The sequence below is a fragment of the Felis catus genome, chromosome B1 (assembly GCF_018350175.1).
Source record: "Felis catus isolate Fca126 chromosome B1, F.catus_Fca126_mat1.0, whole genome shotgun sequence".
NCBI classification, from domain to species: Eukaryota; Metazoa; Chordata; class Mammalia; order Carnivora; family Felidae; genus Felis; species Felis catus.
The window spans coordinates 51,019,504-51,041,814 of NC_058371.1; the positions used below are offsets into that span (position 1 = coordinate 51,019,504).

A 22,311-nucleotide genomic window follows, 5' to 3' on the forward strand; every position below is an offset into this window, starting at 1 on the left:
CCCAGTAGTTCATTTTTGCTTTTGTTTCCCTTGCCTCCGGAGACGTGTTGAGTAAGAAGTTGCTGGGGGCAAGATCAAAGAGGTTTTAGCCTGCTTTCTCCTCAAGGATTTTGATGGCTTCCTGTCTTACGTTTAGGTCTTTCATCCATTTTGAGTTTAGTTTTGTGTATGGTGTCAGAAAGTGACACCATACACAAGTTCATTCTTCTACATGTTGCTGTCCAGTTTTCCCAGCACCACTTGCTGAAAAGACTGTCTTTATTCCATTGGATATTCTTTCCTGCTTTGTCAAAGATTAGTTGGCCATACATTTGTGGGTCCATTTCTGGGTTCTCTGTTCTGTTCTATTGATCTGAGTATCTGTTCTTATGCCAGAAATTTTGTAGTTTTCAAGTAAGAGAGTGATAAGGAAAGTATCTTGTTGAGTTATTTAACATGATATAGGTTTGCTAAAAAGTAAAACTAGCAAAGAAAATATACTGAGGCCCCGTTTACATTTCTACCACCTCTTTTCATCTTTGGGAGATAGTCATCGCATTTTAGAACTGAAAACTGTCTTCAAATCCCTCTTCTCCACCTTCCCCTCTGCTGGATAGCTGACCAGTGGTGATTTGCCCCAGGCAACACACAGCCAAGGTTTGTAAATGTGTGTCTATGACCAGTGCCTGGCCACCTCTTGTCTTAGGTGTGCTGAGTTGCCTTTCTAGAATGTAGTCTAGGACATTCCCCATCTCTGCCCAGGTTGTCATATTGTGGCTGGAACCTGGGTTTGTTTATTTCCCTGGTTTAAGCACTCATCTAGACCAGAGCGACAACATTTAGGTGTCATCCCTGTGCTTTATAAAGGATAGGGACCCATGGAAAGGAGTGCCTTGGAAATGTGTGAATAGTGCATTGTGTCTTTGCCATTGACTCTTTAGATACTTTATTTATATCTAGTGAAATCCCATTACAGAAAATGCAGTTCCAGCAGAGTGCTCCATAAAATCACGCTGCTTTTACAAGATTCACATGAACTGCCTTTTATTTACCAGGTGCCACTGAATACCCTGTAATGAATAGTGTGGTAGATCAGAAGCATCCTTCAAACCCTGTAACTGTAATAGGGAGGATCTTAATTCAGCTTGCTTACAGGTCTACACAATTTTCTACAAAGATAAGCTTGTGAAGTTGTTTCTAGGAAAGCAGCATAGCATAATGGAAAGAACACCAGCTTTGAATTCCAGGTATACCCAGGTTGGAATCCTGAGTGCCTTGGTTCTGTGTTTTTGGGCAAGTGACCTACCCTTTCTGAATTTCCATCTTCTCATTGTTAAAGCGGGGCTGATTCTGCCTTCCCTGAACAGTTATTGGGGGATTCCATGTGTACAAAGATACTGGTACAGTGTGTGGCTCACACCAGGAATGTGGCCTCCTTAATTCTTTCCCTTTCCTTCCTTTTCTTCTAGGCATGTAAGGAAAAGGATACCAGGTTATGTGCTGTTTGTAGGAAAGATTTTATTTGCCCACTGATCACAGTCGTAAAATCACAGTTAAAGTTAAGAAGAGGAATATAGATTTCAGTTCTGCCTCTTATTCTCTCTACAGAGCCATCAGATCATTCAGTGATCAAGCTGGATGTTAAAAATAACTTAACTCATTTTTCAGATGACAAATGGATGCTTAAAACATCCCAGTGAATGGCCCAGAGGCACACAGCTCTGTGCCCCTGGTTGAGGCTAGCCTTCTTTGTTGCTGTGGCATGATGAAGACCTGGCTGATAACATTGGGCAGGAAGGAATCAGTGAGCAGGCAGAGATGTGAAGAGATGTTAAGCTTAAAAAAAAAAAGAAAGAAAGAAAGAAAGAAAGAAAGAAAGAAAGAAAGAAAGAAGTGATGCCTTCAGAAGTAGCTGTTAGAGAAGGGATGTCTGAGTTGAGTGGTAACTAGAGAGTTATATGCTTAGGAAATGGGGAAGCTAGCTTAGAGAATTCTGTGGGCAGAAATCCAGAGAGGCTACTTAGGAGACCATAATGCAGTCTGTTTCATTTGAGATCAGAGGGGATGGCTCTCACATTTCACCATGGGACAGTGTGACACCTCAGGGACCAAGGGTGTCAGGAAAAGTAGCTCTCACCTTGGGTGAACTGAGAGAGGGAATTTTGAATGTGTGCACACATTGGTACCATACTACCATACTACCCACTACCATACCCCACATTGGTAGTGGGACATGGAACAAGCAGGGAAAATGAGAGAAGAGAATGGAAATGAACATTTATTGAGTACCTACCATATGCTTGTTGACATGTTTTATATGTTATCTATGAACTTTTTTCAATGACTCTGTGATTAGTACTGTTAATCTTCCTACTTTATAGATGAGGAAACTAAAACTTAGAAGTATAAGGAACTTTCCTGAGTCCACCAAGGTGGTAAATGTTTCAGCATACAGGCCAGGTTGAAATATCCACCTTTGATGATTCTGAATCTGTCTACAAAAATACAGGAATTTGGTAGAGGAAAGAGAAAGTGAAATGAGAACTTTTTTTCTTTCTATGTTAATGCTCTATTTTTCTCCATATAATCACTGAGTTTCCACTTTAGAAGCTTCAAAGGAAGATCTGAGTAGTCCATAACCTGGCACTGTGATTTCTAGGAATACCTCCTTTATAAACACCATGATAATGATCAAAGATGGTCCATTAAATTTCAGTGAATTCCAGTTCCATTCAAAAGATTACTCCCCTGAGGGGCCCACCATGCTAGGTGATAGGACGAAAACAAACTCCAGAGAGATAGGCCCATCTTCTTAGTTCATAGTGTAGGGAGGAGGTCACAGCACAGAAGTCAATAGTCATTACATAGGGCAGAATATATAAATGCCTGAGGTAGGAGGGTGGAAATAGTTTGGGGTTCTAAAAAGAGATACTTTATATATGAATGGCCTTCTGGAAATACTTACGGGAGGAGATGATATCTGAAATTATTCTGGATAGATAGGATTTCCAAAGGTGGAGTGGGGGTGAAGGATGTGGAGCACGAGCAGATAACATGGTAGTCGAGGACAATGGTATTGAATGGTATTCCAGTTTGGCTGAGGATAGGGTATGAGTATTAGAACTTTAACAATTACCTTAGTTTTCTTGGTTATAAAAGTGGCACAGGGGCACCTGGGTGGCTCAGTTGGTTAAGTGTCACCCTTTGGCTCAGGTCGTCATCACATAGTACGTGGGTTCCTGTCCCACATTAAGCTCCATGCTGACAATGCAGAGCCTGCTTGGAATTCTCTCTCTCTCTCTCTCTCTCTCTCCCTCTATCTCTCTGCCCCTCTTCGATTCACAGTTTCTCTCTCAACATAAATTAACTTAGAAAAAAAAAAGTGTTAGAGAGAATTTGGAAAATATATAAAAACACAAAAGAGAACATGAAAATGCAACTATTATTCCAACATTTTGTTGTATTTCCTTCCATACTATCTGTCAATCTATATAAACACCTAAAAAAACCCTCTACTTTTTGATTATGACACTTGGAGTACATATTTCTTTTTTAAAAATTTTTTAATGTTTTTATTTTATTTTTTAGAGAGACAGAGTGCGAGTGGGGGAGGGGCAGAGAGAGAGGGAGACACAGAATCCGAAGCAGGCTCCAGGCTCTGAGCTGTCAGCACAGAGCCTGGTGTGGAGCTCCAACTCATGAGCCATGAGATCACAACCTGAGCCAAAGTCTGATGCTTACCCAACTGAGTCACCCAGGCACCCCTGGAGTACATATTTCTTATAGAAATTTGGAGAATACCAAAGAATATAAGAAGAAAATGAAAATCACTTGTAATCTTGCTATTAATATTTTGGTTTATTCCCCTTGAGTCTGTTTTTCAAAGTGTATACATTAAACCAAATGTGAACCCATTCTTTATGTAGCTTAATACCCTGAATTTTCTTCCTTAACATTACATTTTGAATATTTCCATGCAATTAAATAATCTTAGAAAAATGGATGAGTAGTACTACAAATTATGGGTGGATCATCATTAAATACTTTCTCTAATATTGATTATTTAGGTTGTTTCAAATACTTAATGGTTATAAATAATGTTGTTAAAACATTTCTGAAAAATCAGTATTTGTTAATTAAAAGGACTTCCTTAGGACTTCCTTAGGACTGCTTCTCAGGAGTGGAAGCATAGGATAAAAGAGTGTTATGCTTTTAAGATTTATGCATACTACCTACTTGTGGTTTTAAAGAAGACAAATAACATGTTGGAAAGTGTAGGTGAGGAAGATCAGCCTGAAAGCAATGTGAAATATACATGTCAGTGAGGGAGCTGAGGTGGGATGACAGTGGAGGGGGTTGTTGTCATCATCTAGCTGGTGAGTTACTGGACCAGGGTGATGGTGATGGGAAGGGAGTGAGAGTATGAAGGACTGACTACCAGGAAACTGGTTAGGTTGAGAAAAGTAAAAGTGAAGAAACAATGGGGACTCTCAGTTTTCTTACTATGGTTTTAGGAAGAGGCTGATGCAGTTAAAACAAATAGAGACATCAGAAGAAGATGCTGGCTTGGTTGGTCTATTAGACATTAGATATACTGAATTCAAGGCATCAGGGAATCTTCCAGGTGGACATACCAAGCAGGGAGTTGGAAATGCATGTCTTTCTAAAGCTTTCTTAGGTGGATGGTCAGGGGTTAGACCTATGGATTAAGAGCCATTTTCAAATCAGTGATATGTGGTTTGAACAATATAGAAAAGGGCTGTTTAAAAGTGCAAACAGGAAAGTATAAATGTGTACCTCACAGTAAGCTGAACCAGGCAAAGTGATCTGGGGACACTGAATTGTCAGAAACTATAAGTTGTTGCGGGGAGAAGTATGCAGTCTCAGAAGTGGGATGGCTGTGTCAGTCTTCTTATTCTCTCTAACTTTCTGGGATTCTAGTAGTGGAGGTAGCCTTGGAAGTGATTGTGAGCACAGCTGTTTTCTGTGTGAAGTCTAGAAGTTGGGAAAAGAGCTGGAAGAGAGGGAACATTTGGATAAAATGCTAAAGGAACATGTGATGACTGCACATGTTCTATTGAAAGCCTGGCCTCCCTGTTGGTTTCCACTCTGACAGGACAGACCGCTCTTCCTATCCCATCTGTTGTCTGAAGGTTTGTTATTCAGTGACACCCCTTGCAGGCAGAATTAGGAGAGTGGGGTATGCTAGTTAACAGAGCATGGAATGCACTGGTGAGCAGAAGTTGCCCTAGCCACTCTGTGCAGGGTCCCAAGGCAGACAAGTGAGAGCACCCTTCAGGAGTGCCCAAGTTGTAGTGGTCAGCCTCTCACTTGCTTTTAGAAAAATACCATTTCAACAATCACATATCTTTACTAATCAGGTCAGAAGTTGCAGTGTGAATGTATAGGGCTTTATGAAATTTTGAGCTTTCTTTAAAGTTCTTTCTGAAGATTTTAGCTGAGGTATCATAAATCTTAAGGGAAGATAATGTAATTCCCACAAATATAAAAAAATCCTGTAGCCACAGATAATATTCATGAGAAATGACAGATAAAAAGTTTGACCAAAAATGCAGGAGTATCAAAGTAATTCTTAAATTTTTTTTTCAACGTTTTTTATTTATTTTTGGGACAGAGAGAGACAGAGCATGAGCATGAACAGGGGAGGGGCAGAGAGAGAGGGAGACACAGAATCGGAAACAGGCTCCAGGCTCCGAGCCATCAGCCCAGAGCCCGACGCGGGGCTCGAACTCACGGACCGCGAGATCGCGAGATCGTGACCTGGCTGAAGTCGGACGCTTAACCGACTGCGCCACCCAGGCGCCCCTCAAAGTAATTCTTAACAAACAAACAAAACAAAAAATTTTTGAAAAAAATTTTAATGATAGTGTAAAAAATGTAAATCTGATCCAATGACACAGTTGTAATTTTGATATGATCTTTAAATCTCTTAGATGCTTAAATTATGATATAAATTGGAATCTTCATTTCCCTTCTGTTCAAAAATTTATTTCTACTGAATGCAGAATAGATGTCTTTCAGAAGTTCTGGAGTGATGGTGGTGGTGACAAATAAATTCACTGAATTCATGACTTCCAAAGATCAGTCTGCAAACCACGGGCATCACTATTGCTTTAGGATAAAATATTATTGTTTTATATAACTAAAGAACCATTTGGTTATATTCTTTAAAAGAAAGGCGTTGTACTCCAGGAATCTAGGATTTACCTTTCTCTTATAGCAGGTCACTCTCAACAGGTTTCAAAAGAATATAAGAAAGATCACATAGTCTAAGCACAGTGCAACAAAATTGCATCAAAATGAGAAGGTAGTCTAAAAAACATACCATATGTTTGAAAACTAAAATGTACACCCTTGAATAACTTATGGGTTAAAAAGAAAATAACATGGAAATCATAAAATATTTAGAAACAAAAGACAAGGAAAATACTACATATCTAAACATGTCTAAATATGTGGATATATCTAAAGCAAAACTTAGAGGCAAATGTATAGCCTTAAATGCATTTATCAGAAAACAAGAGAACTTGAAAATAAATAAGCTAACTATTCAAATTCAGAAGAAAGGAAGGAACAGATCAAGAGTAAACTGCACAACATAATAGTAAAGAAAGGACAGAAATAGAAAACAACAACAGAAAAGAGGATCAATCAAAGTCAAGGTTTGTTCTGTGACTGAAACCTCAAAGAACAGAAATAGAAGTAAGAAAACCTGAATAAACAAGTAACAGTGAAATCATCTCCCCCATTTCTTCCTTTCTCTCTAAAGACACAAGGTCCAGGTAGCTCAAAAAGTTTTATTTAACTTCAAGGAACAATTAATCCTTTTCTAATGCAATGTTATGTAAGAGGGGGGAAAAGTTAGCTAATCCATTTTATGAGGCCAATATAACCTTGAAACTAATTCTGGACAAGACAGTACAAGAAAATAAAATTATGACAAATCTTCCTTAACATAAATGAAAAAATTTGAAGTAAAATATTGACAAAAGTAATTCTTCAATATCAAAATGCATTGTAAGTAGGTAAGGTTTATTGAAGGATGGCTCAGAAAAATATATAAATGTAATATACCACTTTAAGAGATGAAAGGAGGGAAACCATATGATCACCTCTAAAGAATAGAGTTTTGTTAAAACTCAAAACTCATACATGAAAAAAAGCTATTTACAAACTAGGAACTGAAGGAAACGTTTCTAATCTGATAAAGAGTGTCTAACCAAGAACCTACAGCAAAACTCACTGGATCATTCTCACTAAAATTAGGATGAGACAAAGATTCCCACCATCACCCTTATTATTCAGCATTGCGTGGGAGGTCCTAGCTGATGGAATAAAGTAAAATAAGAGAAGAATAATTGGACAGGGAAATATGAAACTGTCATTTGTACGTAATATGATTCTTTGTAAAGGAAGTGGAAGAGAACATGGAGACAAGCCGTTAGAACTAATGAGAGAATTCTCTGAGTTTTCTGACCATATGGAAAGCATACTAAGATCAATGGTGTTTTTGTATCACAACTATAAGCAGTAAATAAGTGTGATAAGAAAAGTAGTGTTTATAGCAGCAGCACAAATCATAGGATACATAAAACTCTATGCAATACAAATGTACAATACCTTTATGGAGGAAATGACAATGTAGTATTGAAGGATGTATAAATGGAATATTTATATATGGACATATATATTTGGACAGCTGAATAATGGACAGCTGTAATTGTGTTCATTGACAGACTCGTTATTAATATGACAACATATTTTTTCAAATTAATCTATAAGTTCAATGTAATCCTAATCAAATTCTGAACAGGATATGTCATAGAACTTGACAAGCTAATACTAAACTAAATTTAGAATAGAAATGGGCCAAGAATAGCAAAGAAAATTTTGAAAAACTGTAAGTTAGGAAGACTTGCTAGACTGAATATTATGACTCATTAAAACTGGAGTAATTGCAACCCTTGATTTTCCCCTACAGACCTGCTCCATCCACAATTCTCCACTCAAGCCAACAATTTTAGAGTCAACTTTGACTGTTTCTTTCAAACCCTGCTTCTAAATTGGTCAGGAAGTCCTTTTGGCTGTATCTTCAAAATGTATCCAAAACCTGATCACGACTTCTTCTGCTACCACCTGGTCTAAATAAACCATCATTATCTCGCATTTGGATTACAGCAATAGTTCCCTAACCATTCCCTGCTTCTGTGCTTGGTCCACTCCAGTCACTTCTCAGCAGAGGACAGCCAGAGAGATCCCTGTAAAATGGAAGATCCTGGTGAAACATGGCATTCCCTTTCCCGCTCAAAACTCAACAATGGCTATCCACTTCAGTCAGCGTAAAATTCATAGCCCTTCAGTAGCCCAAAAGGCCCTACACAATCTGGCTTTCTTGATTTATGTTCAGATTTATCTTCAGTCAAGCCATGTGCTTCTTTCCTGCCCCTTAAACATAGGAGGCATGTTGTTAGTGCCTTTGTAGTGACTGTTTCCTCTGCCTGAAACACCCATACCCTGCTTGTCCTTGGACATAAGAAGTCCAGAGTACCTAGAAAACAGCTTCAGCATATAGTTCAATGGATTCTTGCTATGTCTCCTGATGAAAGTTTACTATTCTGGGGGATCAGGACCTCTAACTTTGCAGAGTCCAGAGTTGTGGGGACAGGAGTACAAAGTTCCCCAGTGGTCATTGGGAATGGTAGTAAGTAGAGCCAATTCTGTTTCTACCTTTTGTTTTTTTAATGCATACATTCATTTTTGGGGTCTCTCATTCAGTGCATATTCAGTTTTCTGAAAGATAGCTCCCCAGTCTCCCAGAGTATTATCTCTAAACTGGTGTTGCAGCTTTGCCTCTGGGCTGTTCCAGTGCTGTATTGGGATGGCAGCTTCTGGGTGGTGTGGTATTCATGGGTTTGTTGCTGCATCTCCTACACTGTAAACTTGGTTCTCTGGTCTGATGCAGTGTTATATGGGACAGGAGCTGACTGAATTCTGAAGGCAGGAAAGTGAAACCCATACATGGAATATGTGTCTGTTACTGTGAGAACACACCAGTGGCCCTTTCAGCATGGAAGGAGCCCAGTATTTCCCCCTTGGCACCCAGTGGTTGCTTGGACCCCTCGAGAAATGGTAGTATATAAGGTGCTTGGAGACTGTCTCTGTTGCTGGCAGGTTAGACATCGGTGGTGGCAAAAGTGGGTAAGATTTGGTAAGTGGGAGTCCATTGTTGTGCCCATGTGTGTCCTCCATCTTTGTCACCATGGCCATTTTGTTCCTGTACCCGTGATACTAGTACTGGGGTGGCCAATGAAACAGGCTGACTGCTGTTCATCAGCCAGGTCATTTGGTCAGTTTTGTATTTAGTGCCCATTTCTTGTCAGATGCTCTCTACCTGGCATTAATATTAACATGTGATGCAAATATGCTTCTACCTTAGATTTCCTTATTTTTAATCTTTCAGGGTTTTTGTTTATTTGTTTGTTTCTGGATTCTCACTAGTCAGCCAAGCCATTTGCTACTGCCTATGAATTTATGTATGTTATAAACTTGGGCTTTTCCTTACACATGAAGTGGATAACTGGTACACTTCTTGAAGTGTCCTCACCAGTTGGGAGGAATTATTTTTTATGGCCACTCCTGAGTGAGACCACAGTGTGACTGCTATGCATTTTTGACTTGCATCTGTACACAGTAAGCCAACTATCCATAAACAAAAATCTAGCCTTTTTCTTGTCCTTCAGCTGGTTGTATAGAAGCTCCACTCAGACATAGGTTTGAACTGAGGGAGTGGTGTTGGTGCAATCCTGGTGGATGCTGTGGAGGTCTGACTACCTATTCGTGCAGCTTATGCCCTGTTGTCCTGCTAGTGTATGATTCCAGATGTATAACTCCTATCCTATGATGGATTGTTGTTGCACTCTATGGACCTTATGATTTGGTAGGTCTGACAGGGCTTAGATTTTGATGGACTGTTCCAGCCACATGGTTTCTTGGTGTCCCATAGCTGGCTGTCTTTGATAAGCATCACTAGTACCCAGGTCATGGTGTTGAAATCCCTTTCCTCATTTAAAGAAATCAGGCTTCTTAGAGAAATGGCTGATGGCAGATATGGGGTAAGAAATGTACAAGATGAGCCTGGAACATCCTGTCATACCAGATAGCAAGAAAGCAATAGAAGACTATGGAGGATGTTTCAAAGGAACTCCCAATTTGAAGTTCAAAGGAACTTCAAAACAATTTGAAGATACTTTTTCTTGCCAAAGATATGTCAAGTGGAGTTTACGTGAAAGGAGTGATGAAAATGGTGAAACACAGCAAATATGTTTAAATAAATGATATAAATATATTATTAAAAAATTGGTCAACCTTGGAATGGAGAAGTTCATCATCTTAAAGACTGCTAAATAAATGGACATAATTAAATACTTATTTTCCCTTTCTTTTATGAACTATATCACTGAGTAACAGAGTAGTTAAGAAAAAGTATTCTCTCTCTCTCTCTCTATATATGTATATGTATATATATATATATATATACATATACATATATATATATATTCTCATTATAAAGACATTTCAACTAATAAATGTAAAAGAAGTGATAGAATTAGAAGGTCACCATTTCACAATTAACATATCTGCTAAGCATTGAGTATCAATGGATGTTAACATCACCAAATGAGAGACAACTAGACATTATGTGCTTCATGATCAAAGAACATAGAAACCAGTCTGTAAAGGCTAGAAGAGGTAAGTGCTTCTTCAAATGCACAGACACCAATGCAAGGCTATGTGAATTTTGAAGAATCAGGCAAATATGAGACCACCAGAGGAAGCTAATAAAGTTCTGACTGCAAATGGAGATCTATAATTTGCCTGACAAAGAATTCAAGATAATTATCATAAAGAAATTGAATGAAATTCAAGAGAACATTCATTAAAAAACTAAATGAAATCGGGAAAAAATGCATGAACAAAAAAAGAAGTTTAATAAAGAAAGAAAACCATAAAAGAGAATTAAGCAGAAATCTTGGAGCTGGAGAATACAATGACAGAACTGGGAAATTCAGCAGAGAGCTAAATGACCAATTTGTTCATGGATAAGAAAAATCAGCAAACTCAAAGACAGATCATTTGGAATTAGCCATCTAGAGGAACAAAAAGCAAAAAGAGAGGGGTGTAGAAAACCTCTGTGAATTATAGACACCCTCAAGTGAAAGAACATTTGTATCATGGTAGTCCCAGAAGGAGAAGACAGAGAGAAAGGGGCAGAAAGATTATTTAAAGAAATAATTGCTGAAAACTTCCCAAATCTTGGGAAAGATAGGGACATCCAAATACAGGAAGCTCAAAGAACTGCAAGCAGGATCAACCCAAAGAAGATTAATCTGAGCCACATTATAATTAAAATGTTGAAATTCAAAGACAAGGAGAGAATTTTGAAAGTAGCAAGAGAAGAAATGACTCATCACACACAAGGGAAGCCCCATTAGGCAATTAGTGGATTCTTTTGCAGAAGCCTTGCAGACCAGTAGGCAGTGGGATGATATATTCAAAGTGCTGGAAAAAACCCACAAACCTGTCAACCAAGAATACTATACCGATCAATACTGCCTTTCAGAAATGAAGAAGAAATAAAGGCATTCCCAGACAAACAAAAGCTGAGGGAGTTCATTACCATTAGACTTGCCTTGCAAGAAATTCTAAGGGGAGTTCTTTACATTGCAATGAAAGAATACTAAATAACAACATGAAAACATATAAAAGTATAAAACTGACTGGTAAAGGTAACTATGTAGTCAAATGCAGAATAATCTAATACTGAAATGTAGGTGTGTAAATAACTTTAACTCTGGTATATAAATTAAAAAACAATAATAAAAATATAGCTATAATAATTTATTAACAGGTACACAATATAAAAAGTGTGACATCAATAAAATGTGAACATAAAATATGAGGGGAGGAGAAATCAAGTGCAGAGTTTTTGTAAGTAATGTAAAGTAAGTTATTATCAGCTTAAGATATTTTGTGTAAGCCTCATGATAACCACAAAGAAAAAAAAACCTATACTGGATACACGAAAGATAAAAAGAAAGGTATTATAATATACCACTACAAAATACAAATAAGGAAGACAGTAAGGGAAAAGAATAAAGGAATTTGAAAAAAATAGCAAACAATGAACAAAATGGCATCAGTAAGTCTTTACCTATTAATAATAATTACTTTAAATATAAATAAACTGAATTCTTTATTCAAAAGACCTAAAGTGGTTGAATGGAGAAGAACACAAGATCCAACAATATGCTGCTTTTAAGAGACTCACTTTAGCTTTAAGTACACACATAGGTAGAAAGTGAAGGGATAGAAAGAGATATACCATGTAGATGGTAACCAACAGATAGCAGGAGTGGCTATACTTATATCAGATAAAATAGTCTTTCATTCAGAATTGATCACAAGAGACAAAGAGGGTCACTAAATGTTGATAAAGAGACTAATTCATCAAGAGGATATAACAATTATAAATACACATATACCCAACATTGGAGCACATAAACATTTAAAGCAAATAACAACAACTAAAAGGAGAAATAAACAGTAATACAATAATAGTATGAAACTTCAGTGCCTCTCTTTAAACATTGGATAGATCACCCAGACAACAGGTGAATAAGTAAACAGCAGATCTGAATAACACTCTAAACCAAATGTTCCTGACAGACATAGAACATTACATCCAACAGCTTCAAAATACACATTCTTTGCAAGTGTACATGAAACATTCTCCAGGATAGGTCAAATGTTGGACCACAAAACAACCTTAACAAATTTGAGAAAATTGAAATCATATCTGATATATTTTCTAAAAATAATAGTATGAAAATAGAAATAAATAACAGGAGGAAAATTGAAAAATTAAAAAAATATATATGGAATTTAAACTACAGACTCCTGAGTTAAAGAAGGAATCAAAAGGGAAATCAAAAGTATTTTGAGACAAATTAAAATGAAAACACACATACCCAAACTTACACTAAGAGAGAAGTTTATAGAGATAAATATCTCAAATAAACAACCTTACTTTACACCTGAAGCATTTAGAAAAAGAACAGACTAAGCTCAAAGTTAGCAGAAGGAAGGAAATAATAGGAATCAGAGCAGAAATGAATGGAATGGAAACTAGAAAGATAATAGGAGAAAAATAAATGAGATTAAAAGTTGTGTTTTTTTTAAAGATAAATAAAATTGCCAAACGTTTAGCTAGGGTAATGAAGAAAAAAGAGAGGGATCAAATAAAGCTATAAATGAAAGAGGGGACATTACAATTGATACCACAGAAATACAAAGGATCATAAGAAACTACTATGAAAAATTGTATGGCAACAAATCAGATAACCTAGAAGAAATGCATAAATTCCTAAAAACATACAGCGTCCCAAGACTGAATCATGAAAAAGTAGACAATCTGAACAAATCAATATGACTAAGGAGATTGTGGCAGTAATAAAAAATTTTCCAACAAGAAAAGCCCAAGATCAGATGGCTTCACTGGTGAATTCTACCAAACATTAAAGAAGAGTAATGCTGATCCTTCTCAAATTCTCCCAAAAAATTAAAGAAGGAACACTCGAAAACTCATTTAATAAGGATAGCATTACCCTGATACCAAAGCCAGGTAAAGATGCTATAAGAAAACTAGAGGCCAGCATCTCTGAAGAATATAAATGCAAAAATTTTCAACAAAATATTAGCAAGCAAAACTCAATAGCACATAAAAGGATCATACACTGTGATCAAGTGGGACTTATTCCTGGTATGCAAGGATGGTTCAACATATGTAAAGCAATAAATGTGATATGTCACATAAATGGCGTAAAGGATAAAAATCATATGACTCAAAGATGCAGAAAAATGGTTTGCCAAAATTCAACACCCTTTCATGACAAGAGCTCTCAACATATTTGAGAAGTTATAGAGGGAACATATTTCAACATAATAAAGACCATACATGACAGACCCATAGTTAACATTGTACTCAGTGGTGAAAAAGCTGAAAGTTTTTCTGCTCAGATCAGAAATAAGACAAGAGTGCTCACTCAAAAGTCCTATTTAACATAGTACTGGAAGTTTTAGCCAGAATAATTAGGCAAGGAAAAGAAATAAAAGGCATCCAATCAGAAAGGAAGAAGTAAAATTTTCTCTATCTACAGACCACATTATTTTATATGGAAAAAACTCTAAAATCTTCACCAGAACAACCTGTTAGAACTAATCAGTGAATTCAGTAAAGTTTCAGTATATAAAATCAACATACAAAAATCAGTTGCATTTCTATACACTAACAATGAAATATCTGAAAGAGAAATAAAGAAAATCCCACTCACAATGACATCAAAACCAATAAAATGCTTAGGAGTAAATTTACGTGAGGTAGTGGAATAATCTGTGCATTAAAAACTGTAAGATATTGATGAAAGAAATTGAAGAAGACAGAAATGGAAAATATTCCATGTTCATAAATTGGAAGAATTAATATTGTTAAGATATTTATACTCCATAAAGCAATCTATATATTTACAAACCTAATATCAAAATTCCAGTGGCATTTTTCACAGAAATAGAAAAACAATTTTAAAATTTGAATGGAACCACAAAGGACCCCAAATAGCAATTCTGAGAAAGAAGAACAAAGCTCTAGGCATCACATTTTATGATTTCAAGTTATACTACAAAGCTATAGTAATCAAAACTGTAGGGGACTGCCATAAAAACAGACACATAGACCAATGGAATAGAATAGAAGGCCCAGAAATAAGCTCACACATATGTGGTTAACTAATAATTGAAAATCAAGCCAAGAATACCCTATGGGGAAAAGATAGCCAAATAAATAAATAATGTTGAGAAAATTGGATATTCACATGTTGAAGAATGAATCTGGACCCCTATCTTACACCATTCACACACACACAAAAATAACTTGAAATGAATTGAAGATTTCAGCCTAAGACCTGAAATAATAAAACTTTTAGAAGAAAACTTACAGGAAAAACTCCTGGACATTGGTATTGGCAATAATATTTCAGATACCAAAAACGCAAACAACAAAAGCAAAATCAAGTAAGTGGGATTACATCATAATATGAAGTTTCTGCACAGCCATAGAAACAATCAGCACAATAAAGAGGCAATGGAATGGAGAAAATATTCACAAACCATGTATCAGATAAGAGGTTAATATCCAAAATATATGAAGAACTCATACAACTCAATGTCAAAAAAAAAATAATAATTTGATTGAAAATGGCAGAGGACCTGAATAGACATTTTTCCAAAGAAGGCGTGCAAATGGCCAACAGGTACATGAAAAGACACTCAGCATCACTAATGACCAGAGAAATGCAAATCAAAACTGCATTAAGTATCACCTCACACCTGTGGGAATGGTGGTTACCAAAAAGACATAAGGTCACAGGTGCTGGCTAGGGCAAGGAATAAAGGGGACACCAGTGTGCTGTTGATAGGAATGTAAATTGGCACAGCCATTATGGAAAACAATATGGAAGTTCCTCTAAAATTAAAAATGGAACTAGCATGTGATCAAGTGTACTACTTCTGGGTACATATCTGAAGAAAATGAAATGACTATCTTGAAGAGATATCTACACCCCCATGTTCATTCCAACATTATTCATAGTTACCAAGACATTGGAAACAACCTAAGTGTTCTTTGACAGATTAGATAAAGAAAATGTGGTATGTATACAGTGAAATAATGTTCAGCCATAAAAAGAAGGAAATCCTGCCATTTGTAACAACATGGACAGACGTTGAGGGCATTATGCTAAGTGAAATAAGTCAGACCAAGAAAGTCAAATACTGTATAATCTCACTAACATTGGAATCTTAAAAAAAAAAAAAAGCCAACCAAATTCGTAGGAATGGAGAGTAGAATGGTAGTTTCTGGGGGTTGGGAGGGGTGGGGGAAATGGACAGATATTGGTCAAAGGGTACAAACTTCTGATTATAAGATGAATGGGTTCTGGAGATCTAATATTTATTATAATTACTATAGTTAATAATACTGTATACCTGGAGGTTGCTAATAGATCTTACATATTCTTACTACAAACAATAAATTGTAATTATGTGAGGTGATGGTTGTGTTAACTAACTTTATTGTTGTAGTTATTCATAATATGTATGTATGTATGCCAAATCATGTTGCATACCTTAAACTTACACAATGTCATAGGCCAATTATATCTCAATAAAACTGGGGAAAAATTTAAAGTTACATAAAAAGGAACATAGTACCACCAGTAGTTTTGTCAAAAGGATGAAATCTGAGCCTGATCATGGTTCTTGATCCAGCTGCAAATTTTCAGGAAATACTGAGGAGAGAGGAACAGGTTGAGTTACACTATGAGAATGCAGTTGGCAAGATCTACATTGTGGGAAGCTCTGCAGGTCAGTGACCCTTGTTTTCTTCAATGGATAAATTAGAAGGAAAGAAAGGAGAGGGCACATGTTGATTAGAAGAACTTAAGGATGTATCAAATTTTTTAAATATGAGCACCACCAAACTATAGAATTGGGATGGACACCTTGAGTGATAAAAATATTAAAGAAACACAAGGAAGTGAATATTGTAAAAGTCAGATAGCAGTTACTTTTAGAGGGAGGAAGGGAGTTGTGATTGGGTTGTGACATGAGGAAGGATATCTGAGGGCGATGGCAAACTTCTATTACTTGACCTGGGTGGTGGTTACAAGGATGCTTGCCTAATAATAATGCATTGAGATATGTATCTGTTCTGTGTGGCTTTTCTCTTCCTATGTTTTCCTTTATAATAAAAAGTTAAAGTATAAAATATCTTAAAGAATATAGTACGTATTGTCTTTTTTGTTATTTATGTTTTTTGCTAGATTATGTTTACTAAAGTTAGTCTAGTAATGTATTACTAGATTGTGTTTACTGAATTCTGAGAAATTCTGCCATACACTTGTTTTCTTTAAGTGCATACACAAACACACACACACACACACACACACACACACACACACACACACTCAAAATCAAATAATTGAATGCTTAGGTTATACTGGAAGCCACCAGAAAATATCTGATTGCTTCAAGGAGGAGTTTTATTCTTATAATAACCCTTATTCTAAGCTAAGTACCTCTCCAGAAATTTTGACATTGATTACACACCAGGCCCCTGAGCATTCTTTCAGCCACACATGACCACCCCCTGCAGGCCTTTGCCCAGCTGGAGTTGGGTCATCCTTCCTCTAGCAGGGGGTCTCTTCTTGATCCCTATTAAACATCAAAAGGAGGTTAAATAACTTGCCACAAAGATTTTGTTTGGTTTGGCCAAGATCCATTTTAAGTGTTATAAATCTATAAAGCATGAGGATATAGGGAAGATATAGGGTCTGGGCCATCAGTATGAGACTATAGACAATGGTCAGGTTAGGCTGATTGCTAAAATGGTCCATCATTCACATTGTACAGAAAATGCCAAAAGCTTGAAGTACCCTTTTGTACCATTAATGTTAGTCATTGTGCATGAAAGAAGTATTTTATTCAGTGAACTTAGCAGATTTCTGAACTTCAGGGTCTAGAGTGCCTTCAGCGTATCACACTACTCAACTCCTGGGTGTGTTTGAGCTCAGTAATGCTTCCCAGCTTACTTTTTATTTATCCTCCAGAGGTTCACTGTTGTCATTCCTGTGATGGTTAATTTTATGTGTCAATTTGACATGGCTAAGGGATGCCCAGCTAACTGTTTCTGGATGTGTCTGTGAGGATGTTTCTGGAAGAGATCAGCATTTGAATTGGTAGATTGAGGAAAGAAGGTCACCCTCACCAGTGGGGTCATCGTCCAATCTGTCAAGGGCCCAGATAGAATAAAATGCTAGAGGAAGAGTGAACTTACTCAATCTTTGAGCTGGGACATCCATCTTCCCCCTCCCTCATACTTCATTGTTCCTGATTATCTGGCCTTCAGACTTTGGACTGGGACTTACATCATTGAGCCTCTTGGTTCTCAGACCTTTGGGTTTCAACTGGGATTATGGTACCAACTTTCCTGGGTCTCTGGCTTGCAGACTACGCATCATGGACTCCTCAGCCTCCACAATTGCAGGAGCTAATCCTCATAATAAATGTCTCTCACTCTCCCTTTCTGTATATCCTATTGGTTCTGTTTCTCTGGAAAATCTTGACTAATATAATTCCTTCATCCCAGAAATGCAATGAATAAAATTAATAGTGAATTCTTGTTCCAGAGATTTGAGGATAGTCAATTTTTCAGTAAATATTTAACTATATTCTCTAGCAGCAAACAACTTGCAAACAGGGAAGATGGTCTAGCAGTTGTAACTCAAACAATGCATATGGTTATGTTTTTCTTTGAATTTTTTCTTTTTTAAAAATGTGTATACATTTTTCATTTTTAAAATAATATGAATCTATTACAGAAAAACTTGAAAAATGAAAAAATTTCCTGTATTCTCCTATAAAACAATCATGGTTATAACTTTGTATATTTCTTTCTAGTCTATTTTGGTATGGATGTTTTTTTCATAGTTGTAATAAGAACGTGCATATATGTATGTTTTTTTCCTTTTAAATTTAGCCTTAATTATAATGTAATCATATACATATTTCCATGTTGTATTGTTATCACAACAGTAATTTTTTACTGCATTAATTTTTATCACTTGGCTCTATCATATTGTTTAACTGTTAATCTATTCTTAGTGTATTTCCCCTCACATTGGAGCAAATATATTTTTGTATAATGTATAGCATTATGCACAATGTGTTTTGGTTATTACTGCTCTGAATTTTTAAAGTAGATTATTAACAAATGTCAAAAATTTCAGTAGACTTCCATCTAATTTTTCTTTCAGCTCTGTCATCAAGTCTAACAAATCCAGTGATTGTAGGAGTAGGAGGCATATATTAATTTGCCAACTGTTAGTCTACCCAAGATCTTAATTATATATGACTTAATAAAGCCATGTAAAACTTGAGCGAGGCAGTAATCTTGTTTACATCTAGATATTGGTCACAGAATAGTAGTTGTGGATGGTTTAGAAACTTCTGGTAGAAAATTAGGGTTCTTTATTTGAAGCCCAGGGAGATGTAAAGCAACATTTTGGAAGTGTGTAAATATGTGCATTCTTGGGAGATTGGTCTTCATTTTTACCATATGTTCAAAGGAATCCAATAACTAGTGATATGAGCACAGTGTTTGCTAGTTGAATAGAATACTATTTTTTTGTGAGTTTCTTTGTATATTTGTCATCTCTTTTTTCTGCCTTTCCTCTTCTCTCTCTTTCTTCATTCATTGTATTTAGTAATAGAACTCAGAAAAATAATCCCTTTCGTGAGCACTGATTTATCACAGGAAAGTTTATAGCAACTTAAATATTTTTGAAGAAACTGAACACGTGTAAAATTGTTAATTGAAAACTGCATCAGTCTGTGTTGATTTTGCTAAGTTTTCCTACTGAAGTCAGTAAATTAGTGTTACCTTTATTTTTTTTGTTTGTTTGTTTTGAGAGAGAGAAAGAGAGTGCGTGTGCACATGCACACATGTGCATGGGGGGGGGGGGGGTTGGGGAGGGACAGAGAGTGAGAGAGAAAGAGAGAGAATCCCAAGCAGGCCACACTGTCAGCACAGAGCCCCACACTGGGCTGGAACACACAAACCATGAGATCATGATCTGAGCCAAAATTAAGAGTTGGACGCTTAAGTGACTGAGCCACCCAGTTGTCTCAGTGTTACCTGTCTTTGCTAGAATTAAAAAAAAAAAAAAAACATAACCATAACATAACTCAGTCAGTAAAGCATCAGACTCTTGATTTCAGCTCAGGTCATGATCTCATGGTTTTGTGAGTTCGAGCCCCGAGTTGAGCTCTGTGCTGACAGCTCAGAGCCTGGAGCCTGCTTGGGATTCTGTGTCTCCTTCTCTCTTGTGCTCACTCTCTCTCTCTCTTTCTCTCTCTTTCAAAATAAAGTAATAAATTTAAAAAAATAAAAATAAAAAAGCATAACTAGGATGCTGATCATTAAATAAATTTATGCTATTAATATAGGTTATTATGTTTTGGGAAGTCCAAAATGAATTGAGTGTTGAAATCATTCATCAAATGTAGTTATCTTTTTACTCAGTTATTTGGAAAGGTATGCTTTACTAACGTCATTAAAATTTGAGGCTTCCTAAGTTTTTGCACAACTAAAGCAAATAGGCATTCTATGCAAATAACCTTAAATAAAATTATTTTTAGGCGTTAAAAATTCTTCTTAATTAATTTTTTTATTCTTGACTTCTAACATGTTTCATTTTTAATTTGAGTATGGTTGACACACATGATACAATAGTTTTAGGTGTACAGCATAGCAGTTCAGCAAGTTTAGACGTTATGCTGTGTTCACCACAAGCACAGCTGCCATCTGTTCTGAAACATTGCTGTTACAATATCGTTGACTATATTCCTTATGCTGCACCCTTTATTCCTATGACTTATTCATGACATAACTGGGAGCCTGTATCTCCTACTCCCCTTCACCCATTTTGCCCAACCCCCTTCCCCCTTCCCCTCTGGCAACCATCAGTTTTCTGTATTTATAGATCTGATTCTATTTTTTGTTGTTTGTTCATTTGTTGTTGTTGTTGTTATTAGTTTTTTGATTCCACTTATGAGTGAAATCACATGGTATTAGTCTTTCTGACTTATTTCACTTAACATAATACCCTCTAGGTACATTCATTTTGTCTCAAATGGTAAGATCTCATCCTTTTTTTGTGGTTGCATAATATTCCTGTGTGTGTGTGTGTGTGTGTGTGTGTGTGTGTGTGTACCACATCTTCCTTATTCATTGTCAATAGACAGATACTTAGGTTGCTTCCATGAAGCTTTCCTTTTTTAAAAGATAACATCTTAGTTATTTTTGATTACCAAATGACATGAACAACTTCTCTTTTCTAGGATAACAGAGTTTCTAATATGCAATTACTAGTTGTTTTTGACAAAGGACTAATCAGTATCTTATGTTTTTCTTAGGAATGGGCTGTTTCTGGGGAGCTGAGAGGAAATTCTGGACTATAAAAGGAGTATATTCAACTCAAGTTGGTTATGCTGGAGGCTACACTTCCAATCCTACTTATAAAGAAGTTTGTTCAGGTACGAAGAATTTTTTCCAACTTCTATTATAAGGAGCAAGAAAGGACTTGTCTCTTCTGGCAGGTGATGGGATCTTTAAAATGCAAATATGATTTTTTGTGTTTCCTCAGTCTTTTCTTTCCCATTTCTATAAATATGTTTTTTGGCCTCTCACTTTATATTTAAGAAGATAATAGATTTCTTATGGAATGTATCGTTTGGCTATTGTTGCATAATAATCACCATAAAAATTCTAAAGCAACCATTTGTCAGCTTATGATTATGTGGGTCAGCAATTTTAGCTGGGCTAATCTTGGTGGTTCTTCTGCTGGTCTTGTCTGAATTCACTCATGTGACTCCAGTCAACTGGTGGGCTGCCTGGGGACTAATTGGTCTAGGATGGCTTCACTGATAGGTCTGCATTTGGTGCTGGCTGTTGTTTTTTGTTGGCTGGGGTAATGGGAATGATGGACCATGTCTTCAGCACATTCGCTCCGGGCAAATTCACATGGTGGGTACAGAGATTCCCAGGAACAGCAAGAGAGGATAAGCCCCATTCTGTTAGCACCTTTTAAGTGTCTGTTTATATCACATTTACTGTTTCCATTGGCCAAAGCAAGTCACATGTTCTAGCCTAGAGAAAATGTGGGAGGGATCCCCTAAAGGCAGGACTGCAATAGTCTATTACATGGGACAGACATATCACACACCATAATTGTTTGTCTGTGGGTAAGACATTAAAATTTAGGCTCTAATGAAGGGATAGCAAACTGGCTTATAAGCTGCCTACTGCCAGTTTGTGTAAATAAAGTCTTATAGAAATACAGCCACACCCATTTATTTATATATTATGTGTCAGTGTTTTCATGGCACAATGGCAGAGTTGAGTGGATATGACAGAGATGGTATGGTGAAAAGCCTGAAATATTTATGATCTAGCCCTTGTCAGAAAACTATTTGGCTACCAGGATAGGCAGATGCCCATGGCAAATTCTAGCTCAAGTACCAGGTAACCATTCTGGATTTGGTTTTTGTTCTGGCCTTCAAGGATTTCCTTTACTTCTCTGCCAGCTCAGTTAGCATTTATTTCTTTATTTTGAGGGTGTGGGGCAGGGTGGGGGGAGC

At 36.6% G+C, this 22,311-nt stretch overlaps 1 protein-coding gene across 5 annotated transcripts in view; it reads left to right on the plus strand.

Annotated features, from left to right (window-relative positions):
- The window catches only part of MSRA (methionine sulfoxide reductase A), a 452,460-nt gene that overhangs the window by 204,241 nt on the left and 225,908 nt on the right, over positions 1 to 22,311 (plus strand). For all 5 annotated transcript variants that reach the window (XM_045055626.1, XM_045055625.1, XM_011281559.4 and 2 more), the window contains one exon: positions 21,088 to 21,207. In XM_045055626.1, the coding sequence (XP_044911561.1) occupies positions 21,088 to 21,207 (120 nt within the window). The remainder of the gene's footprint in view (positions 1 to 21,087; positions 21,208 to 22,311) is intronic.